Below are 24302 nucleotides of genomic sequence, written 5' to 3' on the forward strand. Positions count from 1 at the left end.
CTGGGGGAGACAAACACACAGGCTACCACAATCCTGAAGGAAGGGGGCCCATTCGCCTCTCCACCCAGGCTTTCTGGGAAGGCACTGATGGCCCAGGACCTGAGAGCACCAGCAGCCAACTCTGGTCAACGACCCCCCTGAATAGGGCTTCAAGGATAGGCGTTGGGGTGACGAGAGGCCCTGAGGGGACAGTCTCCTCAGGCCCTTCCATTCTGGTTTGGAACTCTTCCCCTATCAGCCTATTGTGCTAAGACCCCAGCTCTTTCCCCTTTGAGCTCCCTTGAGTTAGAATTCAAATTGTTTCTCACCTCCCCTCTTTACATTTCATTAGCACCACAATGAAACAGACCACAAGGCTGTCAGCGGAAGCAGAGATGAGCCTAGGGGCTCCTCCTCAAAGACCCTGCCTCAAGGTCAGGCATGTCTCCAGGGTAACAATGGGTATTTTCCTGATTCCCAAAATAAAACACACCGTAGAATATTCACAAAGTACTACAAGTAGAGTTGTATACTTATAGGTGTATATGTGCACGACTTCTGATAAATACTATCACCATGTGACCACAACATATACAACATAGATATGCACTTATACAGTATATATTTTACATATGAGTTACCTAATTGAAAACTTAGCCCTCCAGCTTTACCACTGAGTACGGTGACAATTAATGGTTTCTTATTAAAAAAAAAAAAAAAAAAGTTTATCCTATCAGAGAAGTCCCTTTAATTTTTTTAAAGATTTCTTTTTAAGTTTATTTATTTTGAGAGAGAGAGACAGAGAGAGAGAGACAGAGAGAGAGAGAGAGAGAGAGAGAGAGAGAGAAATCATGAGAGGGGGAAGGGCAGAGAGAGAGGAAGAGAAAGAATCCCAAGCAGGCTCCGCACAGTCAGTGCAGAGCCTGACATGGGGCTCAAACTCACGAACCGGGAGATCATGAGCAAAGCCAAGTCAAGAGTCAGAGGCTTAACCAACGAGCCACCCAGGTGCCCGCCTTTATTCTTTATCAGGAATATTTTTATCATAGAGCTGTCAACTCACTACGTTGTACACTTGAAACATTATATATCAACTCTACATCAATGAAAAGTATTTTTGTTATTTATAGATAGAGATGATGAACATTATCAAATCACTTTTTTTTTTAATTTTTTTTTTAACGTTTATTTATTTTTTGGGGGGACAGAGAGAGACAGAGCATGAACGGGGGAGGGGCAGAGAGAGAGGGAGACACAGAATCGGAAACAGGCTCCAGGCTCTGAGCCATCAGCCCAGAGCCCGACGCGGGGCTCGAACTCACGGACCGCGAGATCGTGACCTGGCTGAAGTCGGACGCTTAACCGACTGCGCCACCCAGGCGCCCCTCAAATCACTTTTTAATACCAATCAAGATCACTATCTGGTGTTTCACCTTTAATTATTAATAAGCTGACTTGACTGATTTCCTAACATTAAGCCATCCTTGAAATTCTAAATAAGTCCCATTTTAATGTGGATTATAGATTTTTTGTGCCGTCTTTGTGATTTTTTGATATTGGCATAATGTACATTTGAACCAAGATACAGACACGTGGATATAAAGACAGAGATGATGCTTTAAGGAAGCACAAAGAGCAAAATGGCCATAAAAGCATCCAGGTTTGCTATCTCCTAGGGACCCCTTCTATGTTCACAACTTTCTCCCGGTTGTTTGGTGCCCTGCAGGCAAGCTGGCCTCGTCTTCCATTCATGTGGATAATCCATGTTATCCTCGGAAAGAGACCATCTCATCCACGCGTGCGCACTGCTGAGCACAAAGTCGTTTGTCATATTCTCTCCTGTCTGTAATCTCCAAATCCAAGGGTCCATTTGTTTGCTTACTTTTAACATCACATTTTCGTTTTCTCTCCTTCCTTGCCACAGGCACCAAGACTTTCTAATTAAATATTTTCGAAGAACCCGCTCTAGGTTTTCTTCACCAAGCACAATGCTTTCACCATTTTGTGTTTTGCCTTGTTGGTGGGGAATGGGGGGTAGGATCTGATTGCTCTGCTACCATCTGTGTGACAGGTTGGACCTGTTTCCGGAAAGTCCACGAAGCAGCCACCATGGGGGTAAACGCACAGGGACAGCCAGCCTTACCTCGATGAGCTTTCTCTCGTAGGAGCTCGCCAGCTCCTCGGCGACTTCTCCCGGCTTCTGCTCAGTGACTGCAACTTCTCCATCAACGTTCCAAAGGTTTGGGACAGCTTTAGGAAAACAAAGAAACCCCATAAATATTTTCACAGTAACCAAAAGTTATTCTCCCAGTGAAAAAATGTTTTGGTCTTTGCCAAATGGTCTCTGTTTCTCCAGAGAGAGTGCTTTTGATGAGGCAAAAAAAAAGATCCCAACTATTAATGACTTCACCCCTCCAACATTTTCACACAAGTACAGTGAAGTGAATGGTAAGAATGGAAGTGTCACAGGGACAGATGCACAGAAGTCTGGGGAACCGCCCGGTCACCACTCCCCATCCCAGAGCAAAACAGACGACGCACGGGCAAGATGTAGGAGCCTCCGTTTCCACCTGTTAAGTTGGTCACATTTCTTTTTCTCCAACAGCACAGTTCCCCAGCGCAGGACCGCCCGCCTACAGCTGGACGTCAACGGCAGGGGTCAGGGCAGACGCAGAGCCGCTAAGAATGAACGTTTACCAACCGTGCTTAGGGCGGAAGCTAGGCAGCTTCGGGAAACACTCGACAACCGATGCAGAATCCCCAGAAAGGCCATCCAAACAAGAGACTGGCTCCCAGGCCAGCGCAGGAGTTAGGAGCACAGAAGACACGGGCGGGTGCCACTCCTCCTTTGAGAGTCGCATCCATGAATGCTTGCTTTGTAGAAAAGGACAAGAAGTGAGAACTGGGAACAAGCGGGCGAATTCCAAGAAAAACAAGGGAACACGGACAGGAAGGAAGTGCCCCACTGGCGTGGATCAAGAATGTAGATTAGCCCCAAGCCCAGAAAGAAGCATCAGGTAAGCGGATTCCATCTCCTGCGTGTTCCAGGAGACGGAACTCCCGGACACCCCATCGGCTGAGGAGATGGTAGTGAAGGCCAGCCCCGCTCTGGCACCAGCAATTGGACAGACTGGGGGAGGATGAGAAAGTGGGCCAAGGCTAAGCAAAACTGGGGGTACTGAGTCTGCACCGACTGCGGCTCCGCCTTCAGCCCTCTCCCGGAGGCTCCATCAGGCCACGAGATAGAGGCCCAGAGGCAGCAGGGCCCTGAATGACGACACACATCCCACTGGAATGCGTCCTAAGCTGCTCCCATCCCAGGAGTGACCGCAGCCCAGCCAGTGCTGAGGACAGTGACCCAGGAACCCTCTGCAACCTGAAATAGGTACTGAGAAAACCTTTAAAGGGCTTCCACTTCAAGGTGACAGACTGAACACATTCATTTACGCTCGCATCCTCTGAGTCCCATTGAAACACCAATTTTAAAAATTCTAGCAGCATCACCCTTGAGAAAGAAAGGGAGTGAGAGAGGGGACAAGACGACAAAATTCTAGAAGCCAAGAAGCAGGCCAATCACTGGCGAGCAACAAGACAGACCTGAGAGAGTTTCCTTCTGGGCTGCAGGTGCACAACACCAAAATACAATCTCATTCAAACGGGACAACTGGCCAACAGCTGACAAAGTGCTAATACAAGACATTTCTAGAAGTGAGGGGGAAGGGTAAACATGGGGCTGAATGTGAAGAGGAAAGATAAAAAAGTCTGTTTAAGAAGCAATTTGCAGAGGTGCCTGGGTGGCTCAGTCAGTTGAGTGTCAGACTTCGGCTCAGGTCATGATCTCACAGCTCGTGGGCTCGAGCCTTGCATCGGGCTCTGTGGCGACAGCTCCCAGCCTGCTTTGGATTCTCTGTCTTCCTCTCCCTTTGCACCTCCCCCGCTCCTCTCTCTCTCAAAAATAAACAAACACTGGAGGGGGAGGGGAAGGGGAGGAGGGAGAGGAGGGGGGGGAAGGGGGGGAAGAGGGGGAGGAGGAGAAGAAGGAGGAACCATTTGCAGAAAATTAAGGGCTTATTCTCCAGAGAAGGTGAAAACAGTGGTCTGGACTGAGCTGAAGGCACGGGTACCCCAGAGGAAAGAGAGTGAGAAACAGTACTGCTGAACTTCTTCCATTCCTCCTTTCCCATTCCCCAGCAGCAAGAAGCCAACATAGTACAAAGGATTGTCCTGGAATTTTAACAGGCTGAGGAAAAGACCGGAAGGGGCTGATACGAGGGGCTCTGCAGTGACACAGCACAGCCAGATCACCCCACCAGGGCACGAGCACAGCTCCTACACAGAGAGCTCGGCTCTGTGGCACCCCACCCCTATCTCGGAGCACATGGCCAGATATCGCCTCATGTCTGAGACAGGCACCTAAGACGGAAAACCCGGACCAGAATCTACAGACAGAAGAGAACATCTTGTAAGGGAGAGACACAAGTTAGGGAAAAATACACTCGAGAATCTGCAAACTGTCGGTCACAGTCCCAGAGACAGAAGGTGACGGTATAGCTGAAAAGAGGAACAGGGAGGAGTCTAAAAAGAAGAAAAAGAGGCACACACGCACAGAGTAAAAAGACAAACTCGTTTGGAAAGCCAAACTGGGACGGAAGTAAGGGAACACTAGATACAAAGGACAGACGGTAAGAAAATGTCCGGAAGACAGAGCCAAAGGATAACAAAAGGGAAAAAAAAAATGAAACGGAGAATTACCATTTGAGAGAAACCAAGAAAGGGAAGGGGGGAAAGAAAGTTAACAGAGACCAGGAAATCAAAGACTTCATTCAAGTAATGTCCTAGAACCAGAGAGGCGGGTGTGGGGACAGGAGAGCCCAATGGGCACACAGCACGAGGGGTGAACCATGCTCAGGCACCTCACAGGGAAATTTCAGGTCAAGAGAGACAAATTGAAGAGGGTGCTAACTTCCGGAGCGGAGGCAGAACTTTTACAGATGACAGAAAGTTCTAGATGACCTTGGATTTCTGAACAACCCTGTAAGCTAGCAACCGATCAAGTGATAACTGCTGTCAACACCCTGAGGGCAATTATTTCCACCCTGGAATTAGGCACCAAGCCAAACCCTGTGGTAAGAAAGTAAAAACATTTTCAGACATGCAATCTTCCAAAAATCTTAACCCGCCCCCAACCAAAAAAAAAAAAAAAAGACAAAAAAAATCTAAGAAAAAGAACAGTTTCTACAAAAGAGAAGATACGACACAAGAGCGAGATTGTTAATAACCAGGAAGTGGAAACCACCCGCACAGCCACCGTGGAGGACTGATGGATCAACAGAAGGCGCTCGTCCCTGCAGCCGAAGACCACTCAGCCCACAAAAGGAGTAAAGCACTGACACCGCCTACAACACGGATGAACCCTGAGAACGTCACGCAAGGGGCGAGATGCCAGAAGAGACACAAAAGGTCACGGACGGCAGGATTCCATTTATACAAAACGCCAAGAACAGGTATGGGTTTCCAGGGGCCGGGAGGAGGAAGGGATAAGGTATGACCGCTAATGGGGATGGGGTTCGCCTTTGGGATGACAAAATCGCTCTGTATTTAGAGACAGGGGACGGTCACACGCCTTGTAAATGCACTGAAACCCACTGGACTGCACACCTTGTAAGGGTGAACTGTGTGGCCCGCGAACTACATCTGACCGAAGAAGCGGTAAGACCAGAGAGCTGGTGGGGACAAGCCCACGGAGCAGCCAGGCTCCCTCGGGCCACGGCGGGCAGAGGACTGCAGGAGAGACGGCCTCACAGGGGCCCGATTTTTCACATATTCCCATTTCCGTAAGTGAGAGAGCACGTGCATTTTGATTAGTAGTAAGTTCACACAACACCAACCATGTATGTTTGGTTTTGTTCCAGTAGGAACTCAAAAGAAATTTAGAAGTTGTGCCAAAATAACGATCCCGTACCTTGCAGCTCGGCTAGATAGCATTTTTGGGATCCTAGTAATGTATTCACCGAAGAGGGACCAAACTAAAAAGAGGGTATGTCTGTGCTAGAGGATGGGTGGGGAGAGGGGTCCCTGCAGGGAGAGGGACCCAAGAGCTATCCCCCCCGCTCCACAGTGAAAAATCAGTCAAGAATACCTACAACTGAGAAACCAACAAGGAGCAGTAGACACGTATTACTGAGAGACATTAAGGTAAGTACCAGAACCGTAAGATAAATGTTTGAAGCAGCTGCCTGTGGGGTGTGGGAAACGGGGGTGGGGGAGGGGTGGCGGCTAGAGGTACCAGGTCTTTTACGGTAAGGCCACGTGCCAGCGTGGGACTTAGAAAACAGAAGGGCGGAATTGATTTTAAGGAAAAGAATCTGAGAGGCAGCTGCACTTAGAAAAGTTCAGACACTAACAGTGCCCATCAAGGCAGGGCAGACGCCCAGCACGAAGCTGGCTGTGGCTGATCAGCGCAGTCCGGGGCCAGTCCGCATCTAAGGTGTGACGGACGGGCTAACGGCACGGTCCGCAGGTGCTCTCCAAACGACCTGATCTTCGCCTGAGCGAGGGTGCTTTCCGCCACAAGGAGATCCCGCTGCTCAGAAGGACGTGGCCTTCCAACCCGCTTGAGGTCTGCACATCTCTTTAGAAATCCAGCCACTGGCCTTCCTTCCTCAGATACCAGCCCCTCTGTAGGTTCGTGTGAGAGCAAGCCACGGTCCTCTGCACTCAAGGAGGCAGATGCATGAATAAGCTTGTTAACCTTGGAGACTAGGAACCAGACCCTGGACAGTCATGAATTTATAAAAGGTCTCTGAGAAACGAACCAGCCAACCTTCCCCTGCAACTCTCTGACCTCCTGGTGCCCCGGTCCAGCCCCTGCAGCTTTAACAAGCATGTCAGAGACTTCTATTCCATGCACGAAATAATAAATAGCAAATCCCAGCTACACCGCGATCTTCTCACTGGTCGGCAGCCTCCAAGATGGCTCCCAGTGACCCCTCCCTCCTGGCACTCACGTCATTGGATCTCCACCCCTGCATATAGGGCTGGACTTACTGACTCACCTCGAAGGAACACGATGTGGTGGAAGCGAAGGGATGTCACTGTGGAGATTAAGTTTTAGGAGACGGTGGCTTCCGTCTTGGGTGCCCACTCCCACTCACTCCCTCTGAGGAAAATCAGGTGCCGCCTTGTGAGCGGCCTTATGGAGAGAGCCATGATGCATCCCCCACACACAGCCAGTAAGGCCCCGGGGTCTGCCGGCAGCCACACGAGTCCTCCTCCCGTCAAGCCTGGAGAGGACAGCCGCAGCTCCGTGAGAGACCCTGGGCCAGAGGACGCGGCTAAACCACGCCTGGATTGCTCCTCCCCACACACTCAAGGGAGTGAGTTGAGTGTTGTGTTAAGCTGCTGAATTTTGGGGTCATTTGTTACACACCAAGAGATCAACAATACAGTACCTTTAGTCACTCAACAGGTAGTTCCTAGAGAGCACTGTGGTGAGACTCTGACTTAGGCCCTGGAGTCCCAAGGACGATGGTGGTTCCCCACAGATGGCATTTACAGAAAGGACAACGATGGTGTGGTTCCCCGTGGATGACGTTTATGAAAAGGACAACGACAAAGTGAACTTGGCCGGTATATCTCTATGGCTTAAGGGTTACTAGGAAAGTGAAAGGAGCCATTTCTCGGTCAGACACTCTCCACCTCTCCGCTGGCAAGGAGCGCACACCATGAGGCACGAGAAGCCAGCCATCCCGTTAGTTCAAGTTTTACAGGGCCATGTCTCCTTTCTTTACTTTCCAGTCAGAAACACTTCATCTGCCTGGGGAGCAGGGGGACGTTTGGGTGTTCAAGGAAGGCAACGCCATCAAAGCCCGAGTAACATCAAGTTGTGTGAGAGCCAGAAATAGCACGCTACACCCCCATTCCAGACTTTCTGCACACTCCCCAATACACCAATCAACGTGGGGAGCATCAACGTGATTCATCTCTGAAAGTCACACCCACACGACAAACACAAACATTTGTGACAGATCCAACTAAAAGGGAGTGACAGGGTGTTTTAAAGACACGCATCTCCTGAATGATCTATTAGTTTGGAAGGGGGAGAAAGACAACTTAAGCCCAAGAGGAAAGCACAGTTTTCTATTCCTATCAAAAACAGCTCTTCCTGAATTCAAGAACACAAGGCTTGAAAAGAGGTTAGCAATGCAGTCTCTCTTTTTTAATGTTTATTTATTTTGAGATAAAGAGACTGCAGGTGCACACACGAGTCGGGGAGGGGCAGAGAGACAGGAAGAGAGAGAGAATCCCAAGCAGTCTCTGTGCTGTCACTGCAGAGCCCAACTCGGGGCTCGAGCCTACAATGGTGAGATCATGACCTGAGCTGAAATCAAGAGTTGGACGCTTAACCGACCAAGTCACCCAGGCGTCCCAGCAGTGCAGTCTCAAATCTACAATTTCATCATTCACATTTCCAGTCCGTGTTCTGAGTTACTTTGACAGCATTCAGAACTTCACGGCCTGCCCCAGTCAAGGACTGCAAGTCAAGTGCAGCTGCCAGGACCCAACAAGACAGAAACTTCCATCTATGTGGTTGGCTACTTCCACTGGGATGAGGAACTTAAGTTATACTGAAAAGGCCAAGGCACAGAGATAGGTCCAAAAGCAAAAGAAAGAACTGTATTTAATGTGCTAAAAAAATTTGAGAGCTACATCCTCGTACAGCAGGTGCCCATAAAAAAGCGACAGTGACAGTGCTTCCTCTGACGCAGCACTTTATGACTTACCACGCACCTTCCAATGCGTCATCTCACTGCAGCCTCCAGGCACCGGGGGGTCTGGCCATCGTATGCTTGTGCCAGAGGGGGAGAGATCTATGTAATGTGCACGGTAGAGGAGACGCCCCATCAGCCCAGGCAACCCGGTTAACATCCACATCATTCACAGGACAACCTACACTTGGTTTACATGCGTCCACTCTGAGAGGTCCGCCATTTTGTCTTGTATTTCCACCATGGCCTAATTATAGAAGCGAGACTCCAAACGGGAATGTTTGGCCAAACCGGTAAGCCTTTTCTTTGTAAATCTAGTAGACAACTAAAATCGAGTTCGGTAGGAGCACAAAGATATTTACTTTCAATCAGAACCATTTTTTCATGTTCCAGAAAAGCTGTGGGTTTGTGAGCACCCACAGGTCATTTAAACTTAGTGAACATGACACAGTTTTCACCTCCTCGCAGCCTGCCATTACAGTCTGGAGGTGTCTGTGGTACGTCATCTGAAAGAGGCAGCCGCTATGCGGGTCTCACTCGCAGGCATCGGGGAACACAGGAGGTTTTCTGCCTCAATTATTTTAAGCAAAAACTCCAAACACCACGGAGAGCGGCACGGCAAACAGCACGATAAGGCCACTGTTTTACTTTCAAATGCAACAAGCTTAGCAGGACCCCAGATGCAAACAGCGTGTGACGCTGGTGGCAGAAGAGGGTAAGGAGCCACTTTAAATTCAGAGACGGTTCCCCGGAACTTTCTGATGGACAAAAGGAAGGGTGCGGGTCCTGGAACAGCAGGCCAGGTTTGGGGTGATGGGAGATCTGGGACACTTGGAGGTTCCAAAGTAGAAAGGTCCCTCCTGGGTGAGCGACGATGATCCCTACAGGACAATAGGTACCCACCACTGTTCCAGCCAAGGAGACGGTCCTCATAAGGAAAGCATCCGCCATTTTCCAAGTGCCCGCTGTGGCAAGGGGAAAGCATGTCGATGGTGAGAGTGCGGGCTCCGCAATCAGAGACCAGGGGCCAAGTCTAGCTCTGCCACTCCCCAGGCAGCGACCCTGGGCAAGTCTTTTATTTATTCACGCAACAACTAGCTCCTGAAGATTCATTACGTGCCAGGCACTAGACACTGGACCTGCAGGCACGTACTAAGGGGGGAAACTGAATGCCAACAAAAAGCTTACGCTGCAACGGTGGGCCTCGGCAAAGGAAGAACTACGTAATGCATCAGGTCGTGAAAAGTGCTGCAGTCGGAGGTGGGGGGAGGTTAAGCATGAGAAAATGATGGTGTGAGTGCAAGGAAAGGCTCACCAAAGAGATGCCATCTGAGCAGAGACCAGAATAAAGTGAGGGAATGAGCCATACGAGGCCCTGGGAGAGAGCATTCCCAGGAAGAGCAAGGGTGACAGGACGGCTGAAGGATAACGGATGAGAGAGAGAACAGGAAGTGAGACCACAGAGAAGGGGGCAGGGGGTTGGAGGGGAGGATAGTTTACTGGGAGCAAAAACAGGAAGCCCCCCAAAGATTCAGAACAAAAGGCAGGAAAATCAGACATTTTTTAAAAGATCATTGTACCAGCCACACGAAGGGGCGAGTGGGGAAAACGGGAGGGCGTGTGCAGGGCCTGGGGGCAGGAGGCACGGCTCAGGTCGCCCTTCAGGGAAGAACCTGCCGTTCTGTTTCCAGGAGGGCGGTTAGCCGACAACCTCCAGCTACAGCGCTCCCAGAGGTGTAGGGACGACGCTAACATATCCGATGTGGGGTTAGAGCGAAGACAGGAGTCGCGCTCCCACCACTATCTGTGGCCTCAGGAACCTGAACACATGAGGCCATCATTTCACCGAGCTGGGGAAAGGGCGGGTGTGACAGAGAAGAGGCGGGTGCCCACCAGGGGGCTGGTGTTCAGACAAGTCAGGTTTGGCACAACCACCGGCCATGTGAGAACAGGCGGCAGGAGTCCGGGAGCGTGTGAGTCCAGAGTTCCAGGGAGACGGGAGGCTGCGCATCTCAAGTCAGAAGTCAACGGTGTAGACACCGTAACACCACCGGACTGGACGAGATCGTCCATCCCCTGGAAGCGGAGTCTCCTCTGTTGTGAAATAGCAGGAGCCCAACCCCCGAGAGCCGCGGGAGGAGCCACCCTGACGTGGGCAAACACTCAGCTCAGCGGGGCTGGGAGCACCGACGCTCTCACTGCTGAGCTCGCCACTGAGCCGTGACGCGTCCTTGCCGGCCATGCTACTCGGCACTTTACGGCGTTTCCTCTTGTCACAACAGACACGCAAGGTGGGTACTAACAACCCCCAAAATGACCTTCCAGGGGGTTCCATGACTTGCCCAAGGTCAGACAGCTATCAAGCAATGGGATCAGAAAAAACTCAACCCGTGCCCTCCCCCTGCCACATGCTGCCTGTCCTTCCCCGTCAGCAGCTGAGTAAGTGAGCATCTTGCTCACGTTCTCACTCAGTCCTCAGTCCAGCAGGCATTGATGGGGTCCAAAGGCTAAGGAGAACTCGGGAAAGAAGGGGGCAGGGGACAGGGGGCACGGTGGTTCTCGCCCCGCCCCAGGGCTGTGACAGAGATGGAGGAAAGACGCTGCCGCCGGCCCCCATGTGGCCCCAGGTTCACCAAATCAGGTGCCGCCTGCCCGGACAACAAGCCTGGAGTCTCTCAGGACAGATGCTCTGGGGGCCTGCTCATTCAGCACTCAACATGTCATGCCTTTCCAGGGACAGGGCAAAAGATGAACCATGGATGCCATTCAGCTACTTTTGATCTTGGAGTAGGAAGTCCCCAAAAGCTGAGACATCCTTATCCAACCTTGAACTTCTCGTGAGAAGCCAGGCCCTCATACTTGGGAAAGAAGGTGGCTTTGAAAAGCCGGCTGTTCTCCTGGTGCGGGAACGGTTCGCTCACATTGACTCCGCCACACGCTCCAGCCCCAACACCACTGGCAGCAGTCAAGAGCCAGATGAGCTCCTGTTACCCGAGCCCTACACACCACACAACTCCCACGTTGAGTCGCAGCCTCTCACTTAAGGCTCAGAACATCGCTGCCCAAAATCTCCATTTCAGAGATGAGAAAATAGAGGTTTGGGTTTAATTACACACACACACACACACACACACACACACACACACACACACACACAGAGACACACACACACACACACACACACACACACACGGTAAATGATCGGCCCTGTTATACAAACCCCAGTCGGTCTGGTCTCAAAACCCCGCGCTACACATCCCCCCTTCACCACACTTGCGCCCCTGCCATCTGCAGGAGCCTCCTCACCAGGGCGGTCCCGTTTCCACAGATGGCATAATTCCAAGGCCATGCGCCACAACTCCAAGGGAGACCTACATTCCTATGTGCACACACACCCCCTAACGGTTTTGGTTGCCTCATGGTGTAAGAATACTAAAAATCTCCAGTTCTCCTGAGAGTTGCAACCAAATTCTTCCAAAACTTCACATAAACCCACCCACCTCACAGAGGATTCTCTGGTTCGAAAAAAAAAAAAGGGTGAGAGATAAGCAAAAAAGCAGGGGGCTTGTGTGATAGTCAGGCCAAGAGAAAGTGATCTAAAGAATGCCCTAGGGTGGGATATCCATGCCAGCGTGATCTATCCAAAGAGTGCGGACTCATCTGTATCCCTGAAGCTCAGAACCAGGAACCAAGGGATTGAGAGACATAGGTTTTTTTTTTAGTAACAGGCGACGCATTATGTATGACGGGAAGTGTGTGCAGACACACGGGCATCCCTAGGTTCACATCTTGGCCCTGCCACCAACTAGAGTGAGACCTGACACACATCACTTTATTTCTTTGAGCCTCGGTTCCTTCCTCTGTAAAATGGGGAGGGTACCTCTTGTGAGGATTAACCAAGACAAGACTACAAAGCATCTTATATCCCCACTCCAAGCATTAAAGATAGGATAGGTTCTTAAAAACAAAGGCAAAGTAAGAGCCTGCCTTCTTTTTCAAAACAGAAAACCTCTTCATTAGAAACTTCCATCCCGCCTAGGTCTCTCCAGACAAAGATGCTCACCTGTTCAGATGCCGCATCTCTGTTCCAAGAGCTCATCTAAATATACAACACGGGCACAAGGGCAGCTGGGAATGACGGCAGCGTAAAACCAGAACTGTTTTCACACCCTCGCCGAACGCATTTTCACCTGCTCATGTGATGGAGCCTAGCAGAGGCTCTGAGAGAAACTTGAGAGAAACTTTCCCCTTCAGTGAAAAGCATCTGGACAGTGAGACAGGAGAAAAGCTGTCACCCTACTGATGCAGGTCTTCTGTGAAAGCCAAGGGCAAGACACGAACTTTCAGAAAGCAGGGATGCTCTTTACCTGAGATCATTTCAGCTGAAGGAAGCCCTCCTAGTAACACCCTACCTTTGGAGAGCAGGGAATTACACAAAATGTCCAGAACTGGCAAACTCACACAACCAGAAAGTGGTTTCACGGTTGTGACCACTAACGGGTTCAGGATTTCTTTTGGGGGTGATGAAAACGTTCTGGAGTTAGAGCGGTGATGGTCACCCATCCTGGTGAATATACTAGAAAACACTCAATAGTGTACTTAAAACACGCAAATTGTAGGTGATGTGATTTCTACCTCGATTTAAAAAAAAAAAATTCCAACGCCTAACTATAGAGCAAAGCAAGCACCACGGTCTCCCCTTCCAACCCAAGCCCGCCCCTCACTGTTGTTACATGATTCTATGTGCACATACGTACATGCTTGCGTGCTCTTACAGGTTGGGGCACACGCTGCATAACCCCCCGTCACTCCACAACCAGCCTTGGCGACCACCCCGAGCCAGCACAGGCAGACGGGCTTCGTCATTCATCACAGGGTGCAACCACAATCTTTTCCACCAGCGCCTGGAGCGGATCCCAGTTCAACTGCCACAATCCACAGCCTTGTGCCTGTCTTTACACACGGTTAGGAACCTTTCTCTGGACGCCTAGGAACACAGCCGCTTGGTCAAAGGGTATGTACAACTTAAATTGTAATAACTGACAAAAGGTTCCCACCGCCCAGATTTCCAGAGTGTTCTGTGACCCTGAACTGTCACCTCACTGCCGTGGGCCTCCGCATCATCGTGGATGAAACCAAGCAGAAGACTTTTGAGTCGATTTCAGTTCTGATGTTCATTTTGCAGTCCAGGAGATCCACAGGAAGCATGACAAGATAGGAGGGGCGCTGGGGCAAGCGGCAAACCAGAGCTCACGGCACGGCCACCGCAGCCAGGCACCCGAGAAAGGCCAAGGCAGCAGGCAGAAGGACAGAGATGCCAGAGGGCTGAAACGCATGTGCTCGGTGCCCCCAGACTGGAGAGCTGCAGGGCAGGGACATGCACCCCCGAGGTGAGGGACCGGAGCCTGGGCTCGGAGGAGCAACCTCTCCAGCCCACAGGGAACAGCAGCACGTACGTTAAGCAGCTACGGGACACTCACCACGCCTGAAGCCACAAGGACACAGCCAGTCAACAAAAGCCAGTAATACAAAAGATTTAAGGAAGGGACTTTTGTCAAGGGGAGGAGGTTTTTTTTGTTTGTTTTTTTAACGCTCACACAATTCATGTTGAAAACTCACAATCTGTCTCTGTTCCAGGCACCCACAGCAGGGCAATGTCAAGGCTGAAACAGGGACGCCCAGAACAGAGGCAGGAAAGAAATAGCCACATCCCTGAGACTCAAGGTCAGAGCTGATGTTTCAGACGGGGTGCGGGGGTGGGGGACTACTGATGGGTTTAGAAAAGAAATCCTTCTGAAAGCTCACCTCGCTTACAATTCTCAAGAATGCTACAAGGTCAAGTCACCGTGGAAAGAAAAGAGGGATCACAGAGAAGCACAGGAAGAGCCTCAACGTGGCAGCTGCCTCCTAAGGGGACAGAAGAACAGGGAACATCCATGTTCATGGGGAAGACCAAAGGTCCAAGCGGGACAGAGGCCAATGCAGCTAGGGGGCAGGAGAGAGGAGGGAGGGAGGGAGAAGGGAAGGGTGCTCGTGGACAAGGTGGTGACACCACAGGCAGGTCCATTAGATTGGTGGGACTCTAAGGGTGGACCGTGGGCCACCCTCATCAGAATCACCTGGCGAGGGATGGATGGGAGTGGCAAGCGGTAAAAGGCAGGTTCCAAGACCCAACTCCCAGAATTATTTCAATCAGTCTGAGGGGAGAGCCAGAAAGCTGCATTTTGACAAATACTCAGGTGATTTCAATGCATGAAGTTTGAACCAGTGCAGTAAGCAATGAGAGAAGTCCTATGCACAGCAACTAGGAACTGAGAGAACAGGCATATCCCCGCACTCACCCGTAGGGGCCACAAGGGACCCTCCAGGGCTAGCCTCAATCATCCCCTCCTCGGGGCTCCGCGGAGCTCACCAGGCACAGCACCTTCAGTCACGGCTCTTACCCAGGCTGCTGGGCCAGGGAAGCCAGACACATACCTTGGCGGTGGCCACAGCACAACGCAACATAACGAGGGCTTGTTCTAGCTGATGGAAGGCAAAAAGAGGGAGGGCTCCAATCCACCAGTGACGTCACCAATCCCACCCACACTGGGAGGGAGCCCATGCCACCTCCCCTCAAAGTTGGGGCAGACGGACCATGCGGCCTGGCCTTGACCGCTCTGTGTTCTCAACAATTCCCTGGATATCTAGAAGCTGACCGTTTCCTTCCCACGTGCGCAACAGACTTTGACATATTTGGAACATGATAATATATGACAAACCAGGAGGCTATTTCAAAAAGACCACAGAGATGTTCTGCAACCCTGACAACTTTCAAAAAATCTTAATTACATCTAAGAACCCAAAGCAAGGAAGATTTGGAGGAAGCCGATGATGGAAGGGACAAGAGGAGGAATCCAGGGAAGGAACTGGAACATTCTAAGCCAGAGGGCTGAATCTACCTCTCTCTGCATGGATGGGCTGTTTCTGGTCCGCATATGGTAGTGTCTTCATACATGACTATTACATTCAGATAATGATGGAAGAATAAAGTCCTCTTCATACTGAGAACCAAGGAAACTTCCTAAGGGAGGCTAGAAGTCCTCTAAGGTGTCTGACTGTGTATTAGATTAAAGTAAATAAAAAAATAACCACTCTCTCCATACTTGGCGCCCCTGAGGAGATGTTGGATGTGCGAACTGACTCCCAAACTATGACAAGTCCCATGGATCATGAGCAGATAGAAAGTGTTTCTTCCTCTTGGCCAGGAAGGTAGAAAGGCAGACAAACTGTGTAAGACATATAAACACTGGTCTTAAGCACCCCAGTTCCTGACACTGGGTTCCCAAGTCCCTTGGAATTTCCTGAGAGAAGTATCCTATGTTCCAGTGAGGTAACTCTTGGTGGGCTGCAGGAAGGGGTCTGGTCACCAGAAACACCAAGCGGTGATTAGAAGCTTGGAACGTCCCGTCCCACCCCCGTCCTCATTCGAGGGGAGAAGGGTCAGAGGTTGAGTTCATCATGATCCATCATGCCTATGTGATCAAGTACCCACAAAAGTTCCTAATCTAGAAGGATCTGAGAACTTCAGCGCTGGTGGACACGTCCATGTGCTTGTAGGGTGGCACACCCCAACCCCATGGGGACAGAAGCTCCTGTGCTCGGGACCCAACCACACCTCACCTTGTCTACCTCTTCATCTGGCTGTTCACCTGTATCCTTTCTAATATTTTTTATACACCATTCAATGCAAATAAATATTTCCCTGAGTGCTTGGAGCCATTCTAGAAATTGCTGAACCCGAGGAAGGGGTGATGGGAACTCCAATTTATAGCCAGTCACTCCCAAGTGCAGGTGGAGACCTCGGACTTGCGACTGGCATCTGAAACGGAGGCCACCTTCTGGGATGGGCCCCGAAGCTGTGGTGTCTGCACTAACTCTGGTTCATCAGAATTGAATTCAACTTCAGGACACCCGGTTGGTGTCCCCAGAGTTGGGGAATGGTTCGTGTGGGAAAAATCCCCACACGTTTGGTGTTGCAGTGTTGCGAGTCGAAGAAAGCATATTTTGCTGTTACAGACACAGCTCATTCTCCAAAAGCATTCTAGGATCCTCACGCCAGAAGCTCATCTGTTCCCCCAGTACATGCACGCGGAGTGGTGGCCGTGGGTCACATGCTCTGGACCCCACGGGGAGCAGGACACAGTAAGCTGCTGCCTTCCTAGAACTGGCACCTGACTGGTGGCAAACGAGCCAAAAAAGGGTATAATTTCCGGTGGTAACAATGGCCATGCAAAATATAAAAACCAGGAGGAAGTGCCATGGGGAAGAGCTCCTCAGACAAGGGGAGAATTCGGCTTCTCCGAGGAGACAAGAAGGGTTAGAACTACCGCAGGGGACAACATTCTGGCAAAGGAACAGTGAAGGCTATGGCACGGCACAGAGGGGGCTACTTCGAGGACATAAAGGAGGCCGGTGTGGCTGAGGCATGGTGAACAGGGTGTGTGGGGGGAGAGGAGCCCAGAGGGCAGGCGTCAGGTGCATCACACGGGGCCTCAGGGACCACGGGGAGAATGTTCCACCTTATTCTCACGAGCAAAACCAGGGGAGGGTTCCTAGAATATCATTCGTTTGCTTATTTTTAAGTGGCTCTGATGGTTGTGTGAATTATGGATGACTAAACAACACAACTGGAAGAGAAGAGAACAGTTAGGAGCTGCTACAACATTCCAGACAAGACACGGTGGCAGCCTGAGCCAGGCTCACGGCGGTGAGATGGCAGAAGCTGCTGGCCCTCTTTGAGGTTGGTTGGGGGCGGGTTATGGAGGAGACCAGACCTCCTGACCACAATGGGAGAGGAGCAGTCTGTGGAGAATCTAAGGTTGACTCCCAGGTTTGAGCAACCAGTTAGCGGCACGCACGGAGACAAGTGTGGTAGGCAGTGTGGTTTGGGTGGTTTGGGTCTCCCTAAAGTGACCACACGCGAATCCCTGGAAGCCGGGAATGTGTCACCTTACATAGCACCTCCGTGACTCTGAGTTGGGAGATTATCTCGGGTTATGTGAGTGAGCCCCCTCTAGTCACCCAAACCCCTCGAAGAAGAGAACTTGCTCTGGCTGGAAGGCAGGGGATACTGCAAAGGAGAAGTCAGACTCCGCGTGCGACAAGCAGTCAGTGTGCCACTGGTGGTGTGGGACGTAGAGGCTGCGTGCGGGGACTGGAAGAGGTCTGCGGGGGTGGGAATGCCCGTGACAGCCGGCAGAGAAACGGGGACCCAAGTTCTATGATCACTGGGAAATTATTTCCGCAACATCTGGACAAGCAAGGAAATGGGTTCTCCACCAGACCTTCCGGAGAAGAACCCAATCCTGCAAACACCTCAGTTTCAGTCCAGAGAGATCCGCATCAGACTTGTGACCATCAGACATTTAATAACATGCTAACATGGCTTCAAAGGCCGTGACGTTTGTTACTGAAGCAAAAGCAAACTAATACAACCGGGAAGACAGAGGAGGAACCGGAGGCCAGGTGGCAAGACCAAACCCTCTGGCTCCGCCATCGCAGATCCGCGGAGCAGGCCAGAAGGCAGGAGGGCACGGACAGCTGGAACGACAGCGGAGAGGCCTCAAGTCACGCCCGCCTCCTCCACCATCGCCTGCAAGAGAGCTAAGACAGACGGCGGCACAGCGTGTCCTCCACAAATCCCGGCGGCGTGAATGTGGACCATCACCCGCGGCCAACCTCCTCCAAGAGCCGCCTAACCAGGTCCTCGTGGCACTTCTCCCACTGTCCGAACGCTCTCCCACCAGGCTCTCCCCAACCTGCTCCAGCCCACGTCACCGCTGGCGGGCGCTGGATGATTCCACAGGTCACCTGCCCCCATCTCATTTCGTCCATCAGCAACATCTGACACCGGCGTTCACAGTCTCCACCTTCAAGCATGTTCTTCACTGGGCTTCCAGGGCCGCACACTCTCCCTCGGTGTCCACCCCCCCTCCCCAGGCACTGCCTCTCCGTCACCCTAGCTGGCACGTCCTCCTCCTTCCTACAAGCTCTCAAGGTGGAAGGCCCCAGCGCTCAGTCCCGGCCCATCTACACTCTCTCTCCCAGGGATCTCGTCCCGTCTCGGGGCCCTAAGCATCTCGGTTTGTCCACACCTTCCACGTGTATTTCCAGCCCAGGATGCACACGTATCCTTCCCGTCTCCTCTCCCACACCCAGCCATCTCCAACACAGCACGTCTGCACCAGAACTCCCGTTTGGTTGCTCGAGGGCTGCTCTGCCCAAAGCCATCCCCGTCCTGCTCAACTGCAAGGAGAAGCTTCTGGTTGCTCAGGGCAAGCTCCTCCCAGCCATCCCGTGCTGCTCTCGCTCACACCTCACCGCCCAAGTTTCGGGAAATCCTTTCCTGGACACCCAACATCGACACCCAGCCAGAGCTCACCCAGGTCTCGGCCACCACCTCCCACCTGGATTCCTGTGACCACCGCCTTGCTCTCCTCCCTGCTTTGGCCGTTCTCGCCTAGACGCTCGTCTCTGGACAGCAGCCAAAGTGATCCTCAACAACTAAGTCAGGTGATACTCCTCTCTCAAAATCCTTCAGTGGCTTCCCCTCCCCGCCCCAGTTTCTGCACAGAAAAAAACACAACCTCCTCACAGCAGTGCACAAGGCTCTGCAGGAGGTGAGCCACTGGAACCTTCTGTGACTTCACTTCCTTCCTAGTCACTCCTTGCTGTCCCTGGGATGTGCCAGGCACACTCCCACCCTAGGCCGTTTCCAGGCCACCTCCCTCTGCCTCAAATGTTCTCCCACCTGCTGGCCACGTCTCCCTCGTTCAAGCTCGCGCTCCAGCAGCACCTTCTCAGCGAAGCTCCTCCTTGCGTGCCTCCGGTTAGACACTCCCGGTCCCCTTGGCCCGCTCCGTTTTTACTTTTCCCCCAGAGCAACTATCACCTTGCAATAGGACATACATTTTTTTTACCCTATTTGCTGATGACAGTGAGTTTCCCCCAACCAGAAGGTAAGCCCACCAAGACAGGGACCTTCACATGGCTCATTCACTGTGAGCCCAAATGGCAAGGAGAGTGGCCTATGACTGCCAGTTAACGAGTGTTTTTAAAAAGGAATTAATGGATGAAAAAATAAACAAATACTTCCAGGTGAATGCCCGGTCCCCAGAGGCTCACAGCCCCAAGGACTGTGTCCCGCCCATCTTTGGGCCCAGCGCGTGGAAGGGTTGGAGGGCACCAGCTGAACGGACAAATGACTACTTCCTGTGGGTCAGACCCACAGAGATGAGCCCCAGTACCACCAGCTTCTCCGTGTGGGTCTGAAAATTCCTAGAACCCCACACGCAAACCCTCCTCCACCCTCATCCCCAGTGGGCGGTCCAGATCGTGAGGACAAAGCCGGCCGGGGCTGAGGTTTGCTAAGCTGGCGCCCAAGTGGATCTGAGGAACAGTTACAAAGGTGGAAGGGGCAGGGGCTCCCCCGCGATGGGCGCCGTGCCACCTGGAGGAGCAGCCGGTGGTCCAAAGGCTCCGAGTGGCTGGGCGCCCGGGGCCCCTCAGGCAGCTGCTGCCTCTCAGAGGTGTGACCAGGGGACGCAGGGAGCTTTCCCAGAGACGCCCGAGGACTGAGGGGAGGCCGCCAGCACCAGGAGGAGGTTACGAGGCAGGTGTCCGGACAGGGGCGAGAAACCCAGGGCACGGGTTCCTCCAGGGCTGAGCCCATGTTCAGGGAGAAGTAATAAGCATGCACGAGAGTGTGATTACAGCACCTGATTTAATTCTCTTCTGCAGCCTATCAAGTTCATACAGCCCCCCGTTTTGGAGAGGGGAAGACCGGATTCCCGAGAAATCAAGGAGCCAGTGGGTGGTGAAGCAGACCAAGGAGGTCTCATACTTTCAGAGGACACTGGATGAGGTCACCAAGGGGGAACCCCAACCCAGAATTTCTCAAGCAGGACCTCCCAGTTTTCTGGCTTACAGACAGGAAGTTCAAATGCTTTGGGACCTGGTAGGCGTGGGTGGAAGGAGGGGTAAAAAGCCTTCCTTTAAATCTGTCACTCTGAGGTTTGAGGATGGGGCTTGCGAACAGTCTTCTCTGTCATTTAATTCCGTTTCTGGAAGTCCTTATGGATCATTTGTGACAAGGGGGTCTGGAGGAGTGCGGCGATTTTCTTTAAAAATATTTAGTTGGGGCACCGACTAATTACTAGTTGGTGTCTCGGTCGGTTGAGTGTCCAACTCTTGACTGTGGCTGAGGTCATGATCTCACGGTCTGTGGGTCTGAGCCCCACACTGGGCTCTGCACTGGCAGCACGGAGCTTGCTTGAGATCCTCCCTCCTCTCTCTCTGCCCCTCGACTGCTCTCACTCTCTCTCAAAATAAATAAAGAAACTTAAAAAAAAAGTAAAGTAAAAACTAAAAATATTAAGTTAATGGCTTCTGCATCACAAACTTCAGGCATTAAAAACCCTAAGAAGTAACAAACTGCAGGTCCGTGTCTGGGGGACTGTGCCCGGCCCTTCCTGACCCTCACTTTTCAGTCCCTCTATCGACCATGCTTCCTCATCCTCCTCTGGGCCTTTGCACATGCCCTTCCATGTGCCCTTTCCTAACTGGAAACTTCTGCCCACCAAAGCCCAGCTTATCCTTCAGGGATTGTCTTACGAGATTCTCCACAGGAAGTCTTCTCGGCCCGGCCCTGCCCCAGCCCAGGTGAGGGCATTCACTCTAGGCTCCCCGAGCCCTCCAACCCGGCCCACGACACGCTTTAAGAAGACTTCTTGACCTCCCCACATGCCCTCCCCGGCCTCCCGCAAGCCCCACGAGGGACCTCCTGTATCCCAGAGCCCAGGCACAGGGCTGGCACCCAGCAGGTGCTTAAGCACCTGAGGTGGGCTCAGAGCTGTGGGTCTCACCTTTGTCCACCTTTCTCGGAGACGAAAATGAGCGCATCACCCTTGCACAACTGCGAGGCTGGAACACGAAACACACGTGGCCGCCGTCACAGGTGGTTTTCCTTTGGAAGACACACACTAATGGTACCTCCCAAGCATGCCACCTAAGGAACCCAATCGAAAGACAAGCAAACCTAGCCTGGAGACTGCCTGAAAGGGGGGCTTTTTTCAGCCTTCTCTGAGCCTGAAAATAAACAGTATTGTAATGCTCTGCTGGGTAAAGCCACTACGAAGTGCGGGTCCTGCTGCGCGTTTTGTAAATGGAACAATGAACTGACGGCTCTCCGGGAGGAAACGGTGCGCCTGTGTCAATCACGGACCACGGGCGCCTTCCTCGTTACGAGTCACTGCTCATTTCAGTCACTCACTTATTCGCTTCATCTGGAAGAGGAGCTGCTCTAAGCGGGAAGGTATTTATTTTTACCCAAAGAATCATCTTCAGGGAAAAGCAGGAGGAAAGAGACCGTGCGAGCCATAGGGAAATGAAGCAGAGGCAGAAAGACTCTACCAAGAATATAGTCTGAAAGGAAAGGGTTCGATCTAAAAACGTAAGACACGGAGCCCTGGTCGTGTCCGTTTCCTCGGCCAAATCCTTGCATCTTCCCTTAATTCCCATCGTCCTCGCCCCAACTTCCAACCACTGCACCTGGCTTGCTGAAAGCTGCAGGGGCCAACAGCTCAAGTGGCACAGACCGTGGCCGTCACCAATTCTCTCTCCGCAGTTGGACAATGTAACAAGTTTAAAAGGCCAACTTGATCCCTGTTTAGGACTCTTGAAAGACACTCCATTCTTCTTAAAGCAAAGACCAAATCCTTTCCCGGAACCTGTGAGGCCTGGGGTGCTCTGGGCCGCCCCCCATTCCTTCACCCTGGGCCCTGACAATACCGGCCTCTCCTCGGTCTTTCTGCCACCTGTTCCTCCTCCTGCTTTGGACTTTCTCCCCCTGCGAGGCAACAAGATAAACCTGGTGTGGAAGGGGAATGCCTTCCTCTTTCAGGTCTGAGCTCCAGCTCCTCCTCACCGGAGCTAGACCTGACCCACACCCCAGTCTGCAAACCTGAGTAGATGCGTCACAGCTCTGGTCTTTGACGGTGACCACGGTGGGCCGGGGTCATCGGTCCCAGCACATCACAAACTGGCCCTTCTGTACTGCTGATACTGAAAGGTTCCTCTTTGACTCTAGAACTCAACTTAGCGCTGTTTTTGATCCAAAGACCCCCAAGCTGTGACACCCCCCCCAAAAAACGGAGGAGGGACTAGCTCTAATGATAATTAGTTGTCTCCACCAGCATCCTGTCCCTTCCTCACACCATCCAAGGTCATACGTCACAACGTCTGCCAGCTCCACGTCCTTGGAGACCTCAAGAGCTGTGCGCTTCTCCGAAATCAGGCACCACGTGATTTCACACCAAACTTTTTTCAGTGTTAAACTGCAGCAGTCCAAATTACCAACTCCAAGGAACAAGATGACAAGATCAACACGTGGGGTGCCTCTCTCAGTCATCCTCAGAACTTTGCAAGGAAAGTAAGAACAGAAATAAAAACACAACAGCTAACATTTATGGAGTGCTCTCTATGTGCCAGGCACTGTGTTCCTTATCTTTTGTGGGCTCCCTGAAGTTTCACAAAACTCTACAGAGTGAACACTGTGAGTAAGATCCTTATTTCACAGATGAGAAAGGGGAACCTTAAGGAAATGACTAACGCTGTGCCCTCCCCCAACCAACTCATCTCTCTAGAACACACCATCGACCACCAAACCAGCCTGCCCCCAGAGCAGCTAACTCATTGTTTCCCATAAAAGAAACAGAAGCTGTTTCTGCAGGAAACAACTTTTATTTCAGAATTCATTGACCAAGGTCTCCGTCATCATCAGTCAGGAGAGGTGCAAGGGTTATAAGCTAACCTTCAACCACTGGTTTCGGTTTGGGCAGGAAAAAAATAAAAACAAAATTAAATGTCTTTAAGCGCTATACTTTTAACCATGTGGAAAAGAAATTTCCCTTACGTATCTAGGAAAAGTCCACATGGCCTGTGCTAGGGGAAACACCTAAGTGGACACTGTCATTCAAAACACAAGCAGATGGAAAGAATTAAGACAAAGTCATCATAACATAGTCACAAGTAGTGCTCACTTCGGCAGCCCATGTACTAAGACTGGAACGATACAGAGAAGATTAGCATGGCCCCCGCACAAAGATGACAGGCAGATTCACAAAGCTTCCGTATTTTTCTTAGTATCCAAAATCCACAGAGAACTTATCCAACTCAACACCCTAAAACAAATAATCCAGCAGAAGACATGACTAGACACTTCTCCAAAGAAGACATCCAGATGGCCAACTGACACATGAAAACATGCTCCACATCACTCATCATCCGGGAAGTAGAAATCAAAACCACAATGAGATACCACCCCACACCGGTCAGAATGGCTAACATTAACAAGTCAGGCAACAATAGATGTTGGTGAGGATGTGGAGAAAGGGGAACCTCTTGCACTGCTGGTGGGAATGCACACTGGTGCAGCCACTCTGGAAAACAGTGTGGAGGTTCCTCAAAGCATTAAAAATAGAACTACCCTACGACCCAGCACTACTAGGTATTTAT

The 24302-nt window shown here is 51.5% G+C and overlaps 1 protein-coding gene and 1 non-coding gene across 5 annotated transcripts in view; one reads left to right on the forward strand and one right to left on the reverse strand.

Moving 5' to 3' along the window:
* Window positions 1–24302, reverse strand: part of SNX29 (sorting nexin 29) — a 506664-nt gene that overhangs the window by 242069 nt on the left and 240293 nt on the right. For all 4 annotated transcript variants that reach the window (XM_040459014.1, XM_040459016.1, XM_040459013.1 and 1 more), the window contains exon 15: window positions 2123–2229. In XM_040459014.1, the coding sequence (XP_040314948.1) occupies window positions 2123–2229 (107 nt within the window). The remainder of the gene's footprint in view (window positions 1–2122; window positions 2230–24302) is intronic.
* Window positions 23820–23926, forward strand: LOC121019835 (U6 spliceosomal RNA). Its single transcript, XR_005785792.1, has one exon. It is a non-coding gene; the product is annotated as a U6 spliceosomal RNA (small nuclear RNA).

The sequence above is a fragment of the Herpailurus yagouaroundi genome, unplaced genomic scaffold (assembly GCF_014898765.1).
Source record: "Herpailurus yagouaroundi ecotype Mexico unplaced genomic scaffold, PumYag 222, whole genome shotgun sequence".
Classification (NCBI taxonomy): Eukaryota; Metazoa; Chordata; class Mammalia; order Carnivora; family Felidae; genus Herpailurus; species Herpailurus yagouaroundi.